Source organism: Spea bombifrons, chromosome 1, assembly GCF_027358695.1.
Source record: "Spea bombifrons isolate aSpeBom1 chromosome 1, aSpeBom1.2.pri, whole genome shotgun sequence".
In the NCBI taxonomy this organism is placed as follows: Eukaryota; Metazoa; Chordata; class Amphibia; order Anura; family Pelobatidae; genus Spea; species Spea bombifrons.
In genome coordinates this window covers 150,699,332-150,716,599 of record NC_071087.1, presented here as the reverse complement: position 1 = coordinate 150,716,599, position 17,268 = coordinate 150,699,332, and the positions used below count along the sequence as shown (strand labels likewise).

The 17,268-nt window shown below is 37.9% G+C and overlaps 1 protein-coding gene across 1 annotated transcript in view; it reads right to left on the bottom strand.

The window, feature by feature from the left end:
- The window catches only part of HCN1 (hyperpolarization activated cyclic nucleotide gated potassium channel 1), a 130,945-nt gene extending 125,068 nt beyond the window's left edge, over positions 1-5,877 (bottom strand). The window contains exon 1 of the mRNA XM_053448076.1: positions 5,413-5,877. Within this exon, the coding sequence (XP_053304051.1) occupies positions 5,413-5,756 (344 nt within the window). The 5' untranslated portion in view covers positions 5,757-5,877. The remainder of the gene's footprint in view (positions 1-5,412) is intronic.
- Positions 5,878-17,268: the final 11,391 nt, after the last annotated feature.

Genomic DNA, 17,268 nt, shown 5'->3' with positions numbered 1-17,268 from the left:
GGCCAGCAGCTGTGTGTCCTCTTCCTCTAAGGTGGCATTTCAAAGAGTGATCACATAGTAACATAGTAATTTAGGTTGAAAAATGACTTAAGTCCATCAAGTTCAACCCTTCTATCTATCCTATCTGCTTTTTATCCAAAAGAAATGGGAAAAGAAACCCCAATTAAGCTATTTTTTCAAATTGTGCCACATATCTTTTTTAATCCAAAAGGCAATTAGATTTCCCCTTTGGTCAATGAGCTCTAAAATAAGAGTGTTTATCATATCGTTTATAGTCCAGTATGTTCCGCTTTTCTAAAAAATATCAAGACCCTTTTTGAAGGCATATATTGTATTTGGTAGCACCACCTCTCTTGGCAGTGAATTCAATACCTTTATCGCCCTTACTGTAAAGAATCCCTTCCTTTGTTGTCTATGAAATCTCTGCTCTTCCAGTCTCAGAGGATGACTTCTTGTTTTGTTAATTTCTGTTAATATACATTTTACTGAAGAAGTTTTTATATAGGCTCTGCATATATTTTATACAACATTACAATATTCCCTCTAAGTCGCTGTTTTTCTAGGGTATATAAATACAACTTTTTTAGTCTCTCTTTAGTCTAAGTTCTCCCAATCCCATTATTCATTTTGTAGCCCTCCTTTGTACGTCTTCTAGTTCCATAATGTCCTTTTTAAGGACCAGTGCCCAGAATTGCACCACATAGAGGTATTACCATTGACTTATGACAAGATGATATCCTCCTCCCTAAAACAATACCTTGTTCTATACATATGTTTTTGGCCCTTGGAGCTGCTGACTGGCATTCGCACAGTTCTTAAGTCTGTTGTCTACAATTATTCCTAAATCCTTCTCCTTAGTAGTTTTTCCCAGGGAAATACCATTTAAAGTATATGTTGCATTCTTATTATTTTTCCCATAATGCATAAATTTACATTTGTCTGTATTGAACTTAATCGGCCATTTTCCTGCCCAGCCCCCCACTCTGTCTGAATCCTCCTGCAACGGAGCAACATCAAAGTTACTGTATGATCCTACCTAATTTTGTGTCATCAGCAAACACTGACACATGGCTCTCAATGCAACATGGGAGATCTTTGATAAATAAGTGTAAAAGAAGAGGACCCAGGACAGACCCCTGAGATACTCCACTTAATACCTCGGTCCAGCTTGAGAATTGTCCATATACAACCATTTGCATTCTATCTTTTAGCCAATTTCCAATCCAAGTTCATACATGTACCCCTAAGCCAATTCTGACAGTTTCTACAGTAACCTTTTGTGTGGAACCATATCAAATGCCTTAGGAAAATCCAAATAGATAAACTCTACTGCCACTCCTAGATTTGCTGACTTCTTCATAGAATACTAATAGGTTGGTTTGACAAGACCTGTCTTTCAAAAAAAAGACATGCTGACTTCTAATAGTATTCTGATTCAAGATGTCTAGCTCACTGGCCTGTAGTTGCCTGGTTGAGATTTTGATCCCTTTTTAAATACGGGCACAACATCTGCCTCACATCAGTCTACTGTGACTATACCTGAACGGAAAGAGTCCCTAAAAGCAAAAGTAATGGTCTGGCCAGATTTAGGCTTAGCTCCTTTAATACCATTGGGTGTATACCATCCGGTCCTGGGGCCTTATCTACCTTAAATGTGTTTCATTGCTGAAGAATTGCTGTGTCAGCCAATCCCATGTTTGTTGCAACAATTCTGTAAAATCAGCCAGCAGGGCCTCAGCCATCATTTCTTCCTTGGCGTTAACAGAAGAAAAAAAATATTTCAAATATCTGCGTTCTCTCTGTCCTCACTAACCAAATTTTCCATTTAAGATGGCAAATAATCAACATTTTCAGTTTTTAGCTTGTTCCCATTAACACATGCTTATTTCTTCTACTTTTTTCTTTTTCCACTATTTCTTCCTTTTTTTCTAGAAGCTCGGGGTGTTTTGTTGGTATGATGTTCTACAGCTCCAAAAGTCGAAGTAATTGGTATATTAACAGCGGGATGTTTATAGTAATTAAACTGTCTACTATTCATTTTTTACCCCAATCATTGACATACAGGTAAATAGCGATCAACAGGTTACAAAGTCATACAAAAATTCTGCCCTTTAACTAGGCCTTCAGCCACACAATCTGATCCAAAAGTCATTTAAAATGCGGGAGGCATAGAGTGCAAAGGGAATTGATTTAATTGATTTTAAGACCTGTCTTCATGGAGTTGAAGCAGTAAAATATTGTATATTAAACATCAGCATATTAAACTTTCGGCCTTAATGTAAAACGTATACCTCGGCCTTGGGGTGGAATAACATGGAATGCTGCATTGGATGTGCCAAGGCAATGAAATGCCTTTTAATTGGCTTCTGAGAGGATGTGAAGTATTGAGGACGAGAAGTACACAATCTATAGCTGTCAGGGAGACCAGAATTACAGTCTGATGAAATGATGTGCGACCTTGGAAGGGGAATGGTGTAATGTGCTGCTTGCTGGGTCTGTCAAGATGTGAAATGATCTGTAGCCTTGACATTATGACTTGAAATTGGGGTCTGCATTATCGGGTGGGGGGGTTAAAGCGGTCTGCAGCACTTTTGGAGAAAGAGGATATCATGCAGAACTGTGAGGGACATCATTTGAAGGAATGTTGGTGGGATTGCAAACCTGCAAGAGTGCAGCGTGGGGTGTAGCAGTCGGTGGATAATGACAAGTTCTGCTGTGTTCTGGGGGTCTATGCCATGATGTCTCTGGAGGTGGGGAAATAATCTCTTTTGCCTGTGGAAGATGTATGTAAAGCTCTGCAGATCTGATTATGGAATCACGTAGGTGGCATGCTCCACAGCCATGGAATAGTATGGAATAAGCTTGCGTATGTGGGTGTGAATGTTTGTTCCAGGGGTAGCACATAAAGCCCGAGGAAAAATAATACATTCTAACTAGACACACAGGGGAAGAAATATGATATCAAGCATCCTGCAGACCTAGGAACATTAATGGCAATCCCATGTAGGAGGAAATTGGGGGTATGATGTTGCATGCTGCAGTGCTGCACGAGCAACAGCAAAGCTAGAGGTATTCTAGGTTTCGCTAAAGAAGAATATACATTCCGTGGGAGAGGTAACTACAGAAGTGCAATCATCCTCAACAAACAGGTTGATGCAAGGACAGATTTTAGAAGCCTGGAAGAAAGAAATGTGCAGCAGGTTGGTGAATATATTCTCCTGTTCCAAACCTTAACTGAAGGAATAACTAGTCCGTAGTAAGGGACAAACAGAGGAATATAACTGTTGCATAATTTGTTTGCGCTTAATAAATAAAATATAATAAAAATAATAATATAACGCTAGATAAATGCACTGGCCTTTGTGGATGTACACTCTCCAATAGTAATACATTTGTACAGCTTGATACAGGTAATATATTCACTATCCTGGTAAGAAGAGAGCGGTACAGTGAGCTGGGATATGCATCTCCTTGAAGGTTGTATAAATCTTCCTTCCAAGGATAGGCAGAGCTACTGTAGTGTGTAGATTCTGGGCTTTGCAGCCACGACAGGGTAACCCTACCCAGGCTTGCCAGCAGGAGACACTTTTGTCTTATGTATTGATTTGTACATGTCTGTCAAACTGAGTCTAGCTTGAAAAAGGCCCTGTTTGGCCAAAATGTTGCCTTTTTTTGCTTTCTCTTCATAAAGTATCCTAAAGATTGGAAGCTGTTTGAAGTGCTGGGATTCCTTTTCTTTGTGTCAAAATGAGTTTGTCATACCCCATGTACTATATTAACCTCTGAATAATATATGGGGCTGATAATAATAATAATAATAATAATAATAACCCTTATTATTATAGCCTCAACAGTTGTTACATAACAACACACTTTTTGTAACGTCTTGCAAGCTCATGCATTTTAAATGCACTCCTCCACAATCATTTATTCATCTTCAAATCACCAAATTCAAGATCAATATAATTAGAGCTGATCTCTGTATATGATAGTGTATGTGGTATTCCTTGATTAATGTTTAATATAACTATATATATATATATATATATAGTTATATTAAACACTTAGAAAGAGTATGCTACTTAATGTGTTTAGAATATATACTACTTTACTATTATGTGATGAAGACTAAATATATATATATATATATATATATATATATATATATATATTAATTCAGTCATCTCTGGAAGCAAAAGGGTTGCCATGTAGCTATTTCAATACCAGCATCCATAAAAAAAATACTACTACACTGGTTGCTATTGAACTGTGAAAGCAAGAGTTCATTCCAATGCTTAGTTCTGCAAGGATCTCCCTCCAGCACCAGGGACAGCTGCTCATTCTCACTCCACACACAAACACACACAATCTAGTTTATGCATTTAAGATGAGAAGCTTTCATTTTACCATGAAAACCATCTAATCACTTACTTAAACCTCCTTTGCACAAATACTAGTTGATTGCATTGGTATCAACACAGCTCTCAGATCTGGCCATTTTGAATTAACGATGCACAACTAGAAATATTGGTAATTCTTCTGTATGCTGAATACACACAGTGAGTGCAAAGCAGAACTAAGTACATGTATGTAATTACACACTTATCAGTAACCCAGTACTATCCCCAGTTCCCAGAAACACACATGTACTGTAACATGTACTGTAACATACAAGTGCACATGATTAATGCTGTTCTATTGAATATGGCCTTTTATTATTAATAATATCATAATACTGGTTAAACAAGGCATTTACACTGGGTATATGAGTGATATTTGTTCATCTATAAGACAAATGTTTATTGTAGAAATAATCAACATTATTAATATGGAAGGATAACTTGAAATCTCTAACAGACACTGTCTACTTTCAAGGTCATTGTTACAATTCATATTGCACTGTAGATATGGTGTCATATATTTAAATAGTGAGGAATAATACTGTGCTGCTATTCTGGATTCAATTTATTGGGTAACAAAGACTGTTTCAATTATCTATAATGTATACCATTCACATAGATTCAAATATACTATTAATTTAATAAAAATAGAGGGTATATAAATATAAATTTTCCTGCATACACATTATTGGAAATTATTGAAAAAATTGTAATCATATATTTAAATGTGTTCACATTTTTTTCCAGTATGATCTTCCAGGTATGTCTTTGTCTGGTTGAGCTAAACTTTCCCAGCAGTCCAATCCTCACTTTGTATTTTAGTTCCCTATCTATATAGAAAAACTAGAAATCAGGAGCAGAGACACACAGACACACAAGCAGCACTCAACAGATTGACAATTATACAGTTAAGGAGTAATTGTACACTACTTGTGGCATCTGCCACTCAGAGGAAACCTTTTTTTTGAGCTGGGATTACCCAGGCTAGATTTACAGCAGATTAACCGTTTACCTGAAATCACTATAGGGATGTATGATCCAAACGCCTGCAGTTTTAACCCTTTCTTGCTCTTTTTCCACTGCCTTTTGACTTCCAAACATTCGAAGGGAGAATTTATTGACTCCAGGCTGCAGCAAGGAGCTGAATTGCCTCTGCATGAATCCATACTGCCTGGTGCCCCCCTCTCCATCTTCAAAGCCAACCACAGGATCCTCGCCATCCCCTTTGAAGCACACTGAGTTTCCATGATCTTTCACACTGGAACTGCTGGCAGTCAGACTTTTCTCAGCTTTCCCCTGGAAAACGTTATTGCCTTCATCCCTGCTATTAGATGATGAGTTTAATTTGCTTTCCATGCTCGGGAGAGCGGGGTGTATCTCAGAGATGTCGGGGGCAATGGGAGAGAAGCAGACTGGGCTCAGTGAGCTCCTTGTCTATACCTCTCCTGCTCTCATCTGATGCCCTTCAAGAGCTCAGCCCTTCTCCTCTGCAGCTGGTGTGAGCCCAGACGCTTAGCGCTGCGTCGGCCTCTCTCTGCCGCCATCTGCTGGCACAGCGCGGTAATGCTGTCCCCTTTCTCTGCATACCTGGTGACATTGAACTCAGTCCTTGAAAAAATATTTGCATTTTATGGTGCCTGGTTCCTAAATGTTTAGCAAACATCTGTATTGATTGATAAAATAATTAAATAAAAATACAAATTCATTGCAAGGGAAGAGGGGTTAATATGACTATCTTGACTTTGACGTCCTTCACAGTAAGGATGTGTATTGTGTGTTATGCAGACCTCTGATCAATATTTTCAGAACTTGCCTGTTGTCTATTTTGCAACATGTGCAGCGAGAGAACAGTCCTTAAAAAACCTGAAACCCAATAATAAGACTATTTATGTTTTCAGAAATGGATAGAAGTAACTGCAAATCTCTTTCAACTATCTGCTTAAACATTAAATATAGATTTCATTTAATGGGATAATAATAATAATAATAATTGTTATTATTGTTATTATTATTAATATTATTAATATTACTACACAGATTGCTAGTGAACTGTGTTATTGTTATTATTAGTATTATTATTTAAAATAATCTCATCAAATAAATAATAAAATAAATAAATAATAATATGTTGTGTGTATTGTGGATCACAGCAGCATTGACCCAACTCCACTATATACAAATGTGGTTATTGACATATACAATAAAAAATGAATATACAATATTAATAAATGTAAAAAAATTACCCATTTAAAAAACATTAAGATTCATTTGCCATTAATAGAATCCTGTGTGTGTGTGTTTGCGTGCTGAAATGGTTGGCTTTATTCTTCTGAACCCTCACTCTGCGCAATGCAGATACTGTGTCTAATGTCTCCTCTGCACTGACACTTCCAACACATGTGAATATCTGAGTCATTTTAGGATTTGTAAGGGAGGTGTGTGGACTCTACCCATCCCCCCCTTCCATGATAGCTGAATTTATCAGTAGCTGCCTGCTATCTCGGCACTCTGTGTGTTCCATTTGCATTGCAATATGAGGCTGCTTCAGATGTACAGATGCAAATGATACTTGTGATTCCAGCAACAACAACAGATCTGCTTGTGTTCGCCAAGCAGAAGGCACTTGTAGTCTTTCCAGGACACAGTAATTATTGCCAGGTAAAAGCCTCAGACTAACAGATTATTATTTCTGTTACATGACGCCTAATTCCTAAAGCGCTCCTTCTGCATGTGCTTCCGACAGCTCTAATGTAGCAACAACAGGAAGCAGAGGCATGGCAGGGCATGTTGCATCAGCAGATTTCACAGTGACATGTCCTTTTATTGGCTACAGGTTTATTAGCTGGTGTGGGTAGCTGCTGTGTGACAGGGGCTGGATTAGGAGGTTTTTACAGATCAGAGCTGAGAGCTTCGCAAAGCGCCCTCTGTGATGTATTTCTGCATTCGGCTTTTCTATTTCCAGAGATTAAGGCAGCAGACACAAGACTTGCTTGTAATATGGCTTTTTTATTTACGGGCATTCCCAGTTTAACATTCAGATGTGGCTGTAACTTTAACTGATCCCAGCAAAAACAGATCAGTACGCGAATGAATGTGTGAGTGTATGATCAGTGTATGTGCGTTTGTGTGGTTGCATGCGTGTGTGAATGATAAGGGAATGCATGTAAGCAGTCACATACATTACCATACAGAACACTCTACTTGTAATGACACGCACATGTTATTAGGATAATTTCCCACGGCTTGCAAGGCCTGCCTGGTAGAAGAACTCAATTTATTGTATTAATGCTGTATTTCATTTGGATAGTCGTTTGTTTCCCACACATTCATTGCTGATCAGTTTATCAAGTATCAGCCTATAGTGCAGCTTTTAATGGCCTCCTGGAAGATGCAATACATTCATTACGGGGATAAAGCTAACAAGTCATGTTCTAAATCACAGCAATGAGGATGCATCAGAAAATGAGGACAACTGCCTTCTATAGCCAAATACAAAACAGAGCAGGAAATCAGCACGTACCAAGCAAATACCATTCAAAAACACATATCTAAGGCATGAATATTGGGGATTCCATCACATTATATGGTCATATATTGGCTAGCCCGCCACTACGACAAAGTACCCCCAGTGGGTTAATATATAGTGCATTCCAACTGATTCAACTCATAGGTAAGCAATATAGAAATGTAAAATTAGATTGACGAAATTGGGATACTTTGACGTAGTGGCGGGCTAAGAAATATGCGGCCATACAGTTTGACAGAATTCCCAATATTTATGCCTTACATGTTTTTTTGAATGGTCCCTCAGAGCACCCCCGTTGTGTAGGGCTTGTTGTTATGGAGCAGTGACTAGTTGCAAGTGGGAAGGCAAACACTACATGTCAACCAGCAGATGAAAACACTGACCCATAGGGCCGATATATAGGTCAGATAGTTCCATGTGTGGTTATGAAGATTAAAAGGAGAGCTGACATCAGAGGTGTGCTTTCAACTTCTTGGTTTCACTATACGTTATGAAGGTCCATCCTCAGTGAGATTCTGCTGCAGAAAAGGCTTGGTTGGCCCCATATAAAGTTAAATCAGTGAGATTTCCAGTGTTGGCCTGCCATAATGATCCATGAAGTCAAAGAGTTTAAGCCACAACTCCTGTCTACTCCCCTTTTAATAAATAAACCCCAATGTCAGCCTCATTTTCAGAAGAAAATCCCTGGGGTTTACAAATTGGTTTTCAGGTAATAGAGATTTATTAAAAGCAACTAAAAAATTCCTAGCATTTGTGTTTTCTTGGGTTTCCCATTTTATCACCCATGTCCAATGCACACAAAGGTCTGATGCATGGCTATTGGCACACACGGGAAAGACGGGACATTCTGAACCTGCATCGCTGTTACTTAGTATCTCCTTCGCGCATATTCATGATGAACCTCCAAAACTATCCAACATCACATCTAAAATCCTAGAGCCTTGGCTGCTGCAGTGGGATTTAGATTATGAAGCTGGCAGCAAATCATTACAGGATGGAGAAAAACGTTTTCAGTTATGAATGAGACACTTTGTAGAATGCCACCAGCTTCACAACCAAGCCAACCTCGGATGCCTTGAGTGGAGATTATGAAGTGCTTTCTAGAAATACATTGTCATATCATTAATCTCCCGAGCAGAGGTTTACAAATGTTCCGCTGAGCAAAGAAATTCGGTGTGAAAATGAAATATGACATCTGTTTTATTTCAAATAGCATTCAACATCTTGTAATTATATTTTAGGAAGAGGACAGCATAAGTTGAAGGTATGTTGGCAGAACTAAATCCTACAATGATTCATTTGAATGCAACCTTACATGGAATTATAGTTTAGAAACCTTAGTTTCTTAACATGTGTATGTGTCTAAATGTACCATTTATGTCAATCCATGAACACCTTTTGGTTAATTAATTCACCAAAAGTCGGAATATCAGTCAAATTAGAGGGTAAATCTACTAACAAACCTAGACCTGGCTTGTCCATCATTTGTCCTGACACAACAGAGCCCCCAGTGCTAAAATCCCAAGGGAGAACATAGCTGTCCTGAATCAAAGACAAGTCCAAGGTCTGAGTCCTAAGGTCCTAAAAGTCCTAAGGTCTGAGTCTCTACATCAGGAATAATGGACAGACTAGGTGCGCCGAACGGGTTCTTATCTGCCGCCAAATTCTGTATGATTGTCAATGCAAACTAAAGAGACAACGCAAATGCACTCAACAAATTAACACATCATTGTTTGATCAAAAGCACTGCTTATATGAAATTTGAACGTCAGTTTGTATTACGATTTTACAGAACTGAGGGAACTTGATAAATAAATGCTTACTAACAATAACAACTGCGCCAGAACTCCACAAGTTAAAAAGTGGTGAGACATTGAAAAAGGTTTCAATCAAAAAATATAATTTGTATAGATGTAATCCATCTTTCCGTTTGCTGGATTATTTGAATTATGAGACTTTTTATCACAGCTTTACGGTATTGCCTCTACTCAGTGCTGCTCAACTACAAGGCGTGAAGAATTTCCCCTTGGTGGGCTTCGGGAAACATACGGATGGCAGCTGGCAGCTGGCAGCACCCTCGTGGATGACTCTTGGCTATTGGCGGGGGAAAATGATTGCCGTGCATTTGGCTCTGGAGTCGTTTATGAACTGTCGATTTTATTTTAATTAACAGTTTCATCGCACAGCCTTTACCCAGATGTATACGGTGCCTTCATCTTTTTTACATTGTGTGAGATGTGGATTTCTATAAGCCAAAGCTGACATATACGGTATCTCTTATTCTCAATGTTGTCTTTAGTTTTTACTTACAGTAAATTGAAGAAAAGTCAGCTTTAAAGTAGAAACCTTTGAAATACATCAAAAGTGCTAGATGCTAACCAGCGATGGAGTTAACATCAATGTGATAAATACAAAGTTATCCTGAATCTAAAACACGATCAAGGACTGATTTGGGTCTAGGTCTCTACACCAGTAAAAATGGGCAGTCTGGACGGACTGAATTGTTCTTAACTGTCATCAAATTCTGTGTTTCTATGTATCTAGCTGCCATCAATGGGGATCGATAGGTACAGACCATCTTGATGGATTCTGTCATTTTGACCTAGATTATTAATAGTCGCACCTCTTATATGTGGATCAATCTTTACTTGGTATCAATTGCCATTGTAATCATTACTGAATCAGCATATACAGCCAAGATGCTATATGGCTGTAAAAAAACGCCTGTAGGGTTAATCAGAAGGGTTTCAGCACATGTCCCATTTTGTAAATTCTTTTTCTGAAGTGTAATGTATTCATTATTGTTGTGAAGAGCGTCTAAAAAAACATATGGATTTTCATACTGGTTTTAATGCTAAAAAATAAAAAATAAACGGACAAGAATTGCCAGGGAAAGTTCAGCGTGAACCTCCCTCCTTACAATGTAAAACCGTTCCTTCGTAAAAATCGAGTGTGAAAGCAGCATAGCATGCAAACTGCTATGTAGGCCAATATGCTCTCTGGACATTTTCCCAGACACCATGTATCCAGATGTCTACAGTCACAGACACTAAAAAAATCATTGTTGCTGCGTAGAATTCCTTGCAAACAGAGTCTATAATTGAGTCTTGGACGACGAAAATTATTTTTCTTTACTGGTTACATAAACAGTGAACATATAAAGGGCTCCTTTGTAAACATCTATACAGTATATCTATATATATAGTATATCTTATGGAGTAGGTATTTATTTTTTTATTCGCTAAGCTTTTTTATATCACTGTCACCCTGTTATCTGCATTTTCTTGTCATGTCCTTTTATAGATGGCCGTGGCTGCTGGCCAGACTGTTGTATGCAGACCTCGTTCTTCTTATTGTCTAAGCTACATGTCAAAGGTGAAAAGAGTGATTAAGTGCTTCTCTTATGCTTCTATGAGTGATATCTCTGGCACAAGTGGAGTGGCTGCGTTCTTGCCAAAGAACTCAAACGTAAACATTTTTCTCCCATTTGTATGCAAGTCATGCCTATAGGAAGCACCATTTATAAGACTGCTAGTATATTACTTGTACTTTTATATTCGGATTCTACACATTTTGATATAATTTTATCAATTGTGTCTTGTGAACTAGATTGTCACTTATAGTACGTTCCAGATTTCATATAGGACATGCGGGGGCCATTGTAGATAAGGTATGCTGGACAGATATAACTGTTACATTTTAATTAGCTATATTACTCTTTATTTGTGGAAAAGATTCTGTAGTATATAAGATGACCTATAACATTAAACTGGCCATGAAAAAAATAACAATAACATGAATGCGTGTTAACATACTGGTACAGGCAGAGAAGACAGCTTTGCTCTTGAGAGCTTACAATTAGGAGGTTGATGGAAAATAAGACAGAAGCTAAGGGACTACTTAGATAACTGTGATTTGATTGTAGTAAAGGCTACGTGGAGAAGTCAGTGGCCGGGGCTCTGAAAGGTGGAGAGAACAGATGGAACGACACAAGTGAAATGGGAGAGATGTGAGCAGGAAGATGTGGAAAGGTGTGGAGAAGGACAAGTCGTGGACAGAGATAAGAGCATGGCTATAGGGGATGTTTAGTATTTGGTAGGTCATTCGTTTAAATGTATTCTGGAGGATATAGGAAGCCATTGAAACAATTGGGAGACAGATGGAAAGCGAAGGTGTCCAAAATGCAGTCCAGTTTTATGAAACTAAAACTAACCTTCTACAAATGCTAGTTTAACGGAGGTGTATGTGTTTCCTGAATATAAACCGATAAATATAAACTGACCTCAGCATTAGTCTTTACATTGTTGAAGTAAACAGCAATATAATATTCATCAAACTTTAGTTTCCAAAATTCAGCAGGTTATTCGCAAATTTTCTAGGAAATCAAAGTTTTTTTTTTTATCCAGTAACTCAGGGTCCTTATTCAATTTTATTCTCATTGTATAACATCTGAAGATCCCAACTTATGCTGTTCTCCATAGGCATCCCAGTTGGTGCTTTTATTACTAGATCATAACAGTTGAAATCAATTTATTAACTAAAAACTGAAATTCCTTCTAAGGAGATTAAACTCATTTTTATATTTGCAATACAAGTGCCAGCATCAATAGTTACCCTAGGATTCAGAATACTGGAATGTTACAGTACAGTTTTTTGAGGACCATTACTATAACTTTGTCGTTGCTGTCATAACCAGTGACTACTATAGAAAACCTGTGATTGACTATTAAATGACTAATATTAGGACAGGATCAGCTCATTAAGAACGTTCCCAAGTATGATTAATTTAGAAAAAGTAAAACTTTGATCTTCTCTGCATGTGCCTTTGTATCATGGTGTACTGGTTGAAAATTAAGACATTTGGGGCCCTGAAGCACTTATGCAAAAAGGGCCCGTCTTTCCTTGCACCCAACTATTTTTCCATGTTGACACAAAATAATACATAATGTATGTAATACGTTAAAATAAAACCCCCAGAAAAAAACAATTTCTTGCGGATTCAACTACATGACTTATACCTGGAGCCTGGAATCTTCCCCTTTAAACAATGACAGGACACCATAAAGCGGGTAAGGATGTTGGTCATGGTTTAATTATATCCCATGTCAGAATTTACATATAACCATAAACCATAGACATAAATAACCCGCCAGCTGCTGAGCCTTGCCCAGCAGGCGATTCTTACCACTTACACCAGGCGTCCTGGTCCAGTGGGTGCCATCAGCCTCCTGCCAGACTCACCTCCCCACAGGGCTGGATTAAGAGCATTATGGACCTGGTGCTGAAGATTTTGGTGGGCCCTTTTTATGGAAAAAAAAAAAAAACAGAATAGACAGACTCTTAACTCATCGACATCCATGTGTACTGGATAAAGAGAACATCAGTTCTAGACAGATAGTATAAGATTGAAATAGAGTAAAAAACACAAAACCTTTACCTTTCACTGATTTCTGGGCCTAGAAAGTTTTGTCCTCTAAAGTGACTACAAATTCAGACGGGCGTTTTATCTCTGGATAAGTAAAAATTAATAAGTGCGATTTATTCCTACAGTAAGTAAAGTGCCAGGAAACAGATGACCAAATACACACCAGGACAGGCTCTGCCACACAGACACCCAAACACACACACCAGGACAGGCTCTGCCACACGATACCCAAACACACACACCACTCTTCCTACCTGGGTGCAGATGGACTCTAGGAGAGCAGAGCCGGCTCTGCACTGGATTAATCAGGTAATATACGTAGATCTCTAAAAAAAAAATGGAGGTATTTTTTTCTTCAGCTTTCTAAGATGGAGGTCACAATCTTTGCCTCTTACCTGTGGTTCACTACTATGCAAAACTCTATTGATGTGGTACAGTGACCACGGGGTTGCTGCCATAAGTCAGTTTTGAAAGAACAGTTTGACTGTAGGTCACAAGGGTAAAATATATGTTATGGATGTGAAATAATAGAGTGCAGAGTATAAATTGCCATTTACTTCAAATATGAAATGCAATAAACAGAAATATTTTAAGGGTTTCTGTATTAAAAAGGAAGAAAGAAAATCTGGCATACATATATAAATAAGAGAATTATAGTGGTTTACTTTGGTTTACTTTCCCGTTATGCAGAGCCAATATATTTTTTTGAACATGTGATTCTGTTATTTTTAATCTGTTTTTTTTTTTTTTGTATGTGAACATACTTGTTTTTTTGTACCTTTATCTGAATATGTGTTTTGGCATTTTTTTTTTTTTTTTAATTTGTGTAAATAGTTTTTTTTTAATATAATGAGAAAGAACATCTTCACTCTACCTCGTACCGAATAAGAAGCAGTGGCGTTCTTCCAAGAGAAAGGTGTACTGACAGCAGGGCTACTGTGTCAAAATGATCATGAAATGAAGCTCTACTTTGTCTCGAGTATTTTATGGGATTGTAGAAAGTCTACTCTGTGGAAAGAAGATCAATATCAGCTCCAGAAATTGGTTCATGGATCTTCTACCCTTTGTGACAACCGTTCGTTTCTTCTATTGCTGGACCAAGGAATTGACGTGGATCAAGTGGTGCGAGGATGAATTGGGCATAAAACAGAACACAACCGTCGACTGGAACAACTACGTGTGCGCTAATTACCTCATTGTATTACCAAAACAGAAGATTTGAGGAGAAGGATTAATCGTTGAAATCGACGAGAGCTTGAAAGTAAGAAAGCTCCATTATAATTGTTATTGTGTCTCTATTGTTGCATAGATACATTGTTTTGAACAATACGTTTTTTTGAATGGCTCCGAATAACAGGAAAATAGTGTTTACTTTCAAATGAGGATCCATATCCAGTTCCTAGCTATGCTTATGGCAGAACCAAATAATACAGTTGTATTATCGGTACCTTTTAAGCACGGAGGAGGCTAATATGAGGGATACAATTCAACAGTGTTATCTATTGGTATCTTTTGAGATAAAATTTGAACAGCATAGACATACATCTTAAATACACATAGACTCAACTCAACCATAAGCAGGTATGAACAATTGCTGCCCAAGGTCACGCGTAGACAGCACTCCTATTGAATGCCTCCTCCCATAGGCCGATGAGGAGCAAATCATCGGACCATCGAGGAGTTTCTCCTGAAGATAAATACTTTATTTTTTTACACTTTAAAGAATGCATATTAAACTACTCACAAACCACTTCCAAATGCATTCTTGACTGGCGAGACTCCCAGGGACATTAGACTGTCCATTTCATAACACAGTAAAAACTAGTAACTCATCTAATGTGGAAAAGCATACAAATTGTAAAACTATAACTGAGAATGTCCTCATTTGCATAAATAGACGTAATTTTATTACCATCTTTATTAGTATTATGGTCAACAGTATAACCCATATAAAAGTTTTACACTGTAAATCAATATTACTTAAAATGAGAACCTGAATGACCTCTGCCATAAAAACCTGTGCATGGTGATTTGTTGGCTGGCATTTGTGATATGCTGATATAGATAATAAGGGTGGAAATATGATCATTTCCTGAAATTGATATGTGTAGATTTTATTTATTTATATGCTTTCAAAAGTAGGACATTTTTAAAAAATGTTTAAATATTATCCCTTTGTTCTACTTCGTCCTTGGAAATGCAAAATAAAGGTATTTCAATAAATTCTGCAATTATATAATGTAGCCAGTTTTGGGTGATTTGGTCTTGCATTTATTGTTTTGAGTGTATGTTCATAATTTAGATAGATCTGTTTGGTCACAGCATTGATTTGAAAACAAAGAAAATTTAAAAAATGTAAAAAGCCTGTTTTATTTGCATTGTGACAAGACTTAAAAGGTTAATGATGGGAATTGGAATTGCCCTTCAATCTTGTAACAATGATAGAAAAACGTATGCAGATACTGGGTAGATACTGATATATAGATAGATATATATATATAGGTAGATATATATATTGTCAGTGTAGGAGGCCATCTTTAATGTTTGCACGAAAGACATTGATGTGCATTATTGGTTAAGATACTTAAATTGTCAGGATAATAGTAAGGGGTGTATCACTCTCCACTTGGAGATATTAGTATGGGCCCACCTTTGCATTTAATACAGTACCTATGTATGACACGCATGAGGCTTCTGCACATTATATTATTTGGAGCCAATGCTGGAGCTGACAAGCAGGGAGTATAACACATGGTTGCAGGGAGCAAGTGATCTTCGGTAAGCCAAGGAGCTGGGAGCAGGAAAGAGGCAAATGCATATGCAAGGATTCTAGAGAATACACCCATGCATTTGCAAGAGGGGCTACATGAAAATGTAAAGGGATGACATATGCATTAAAGTGCATATGGTGGCTAGAGTGTCCCTAATGTCACTATACCTTAACTACCAACTCATCATTCCAATTCCAAGTGAAAACAAACCAGTTCTGTTAGCACTGATCAGCTGTTATTTAAAAGCCTCTGGCCACTGCCCATCTATATTTAACTCTCACTCCTTTAGATCCCCTATGGTTTGTGATTCAACCAAACCATTCTAAAAATATGAAATAATAGCATATGCTGGGGAGAGCGGTAACATTTGCTAAATCTGTATAAATTTCCAGACATAATGACCTGTATTCAGTTTTGCTGACTTAGCTCACAGACACTGAACTTTACTGGTGTTTTGCATAAATAGTTCCTTCTAGTTTTTGTTAAGGCACATCCTGAGGGAAAATGCGGCCTTAACACCCTATTATCCCCTTAAGTTTGGTTTGATGAATTGTATGTGCCACATTTATGTTTAATGGTAATATAGACAGGTTCTATGAAAATGTATTTAATAAACTTAGACATCAATTTCGTAGGATGACTTGACTGATGAAGCACCCAGCCACATCCTCTCCTTTCCCGGAAGCAGAAAACACACAATAGGTCAAAGCATTTATTCAACACAATGACCAGCTAAACATTTTAATATCAAAATATATAAATGAACAACAATATATGAACAAACGAGGGGATGTCTGTTCAGGGTGCACATTTCTTCTCAGATGTTGGTTATGGCATACTGGCATTCCACCAAGCACAGTAGCGTTCGACCAGGCCGCCCTTCAGGGACACCAACCCACACGACAAGCCCATTACCAAGCCCCCATTTAGGCTGGTGAATCCAGGCTGTCTGCCCAAAGATAACCAGCCCCCATCTATATGCTCGACCCTCCCTTGTGCACCATAGGCTCCTCCACAACCCAGCTGCCTGATCCAGGCCATCTTGACTGCCGAACAACCAGATATCTAAGCCTACAGAATTCAGCTGTCAGAACTTCCCACATATTTAACTTTTCATTGTACAGGACCACATACGGTAAGTCATTC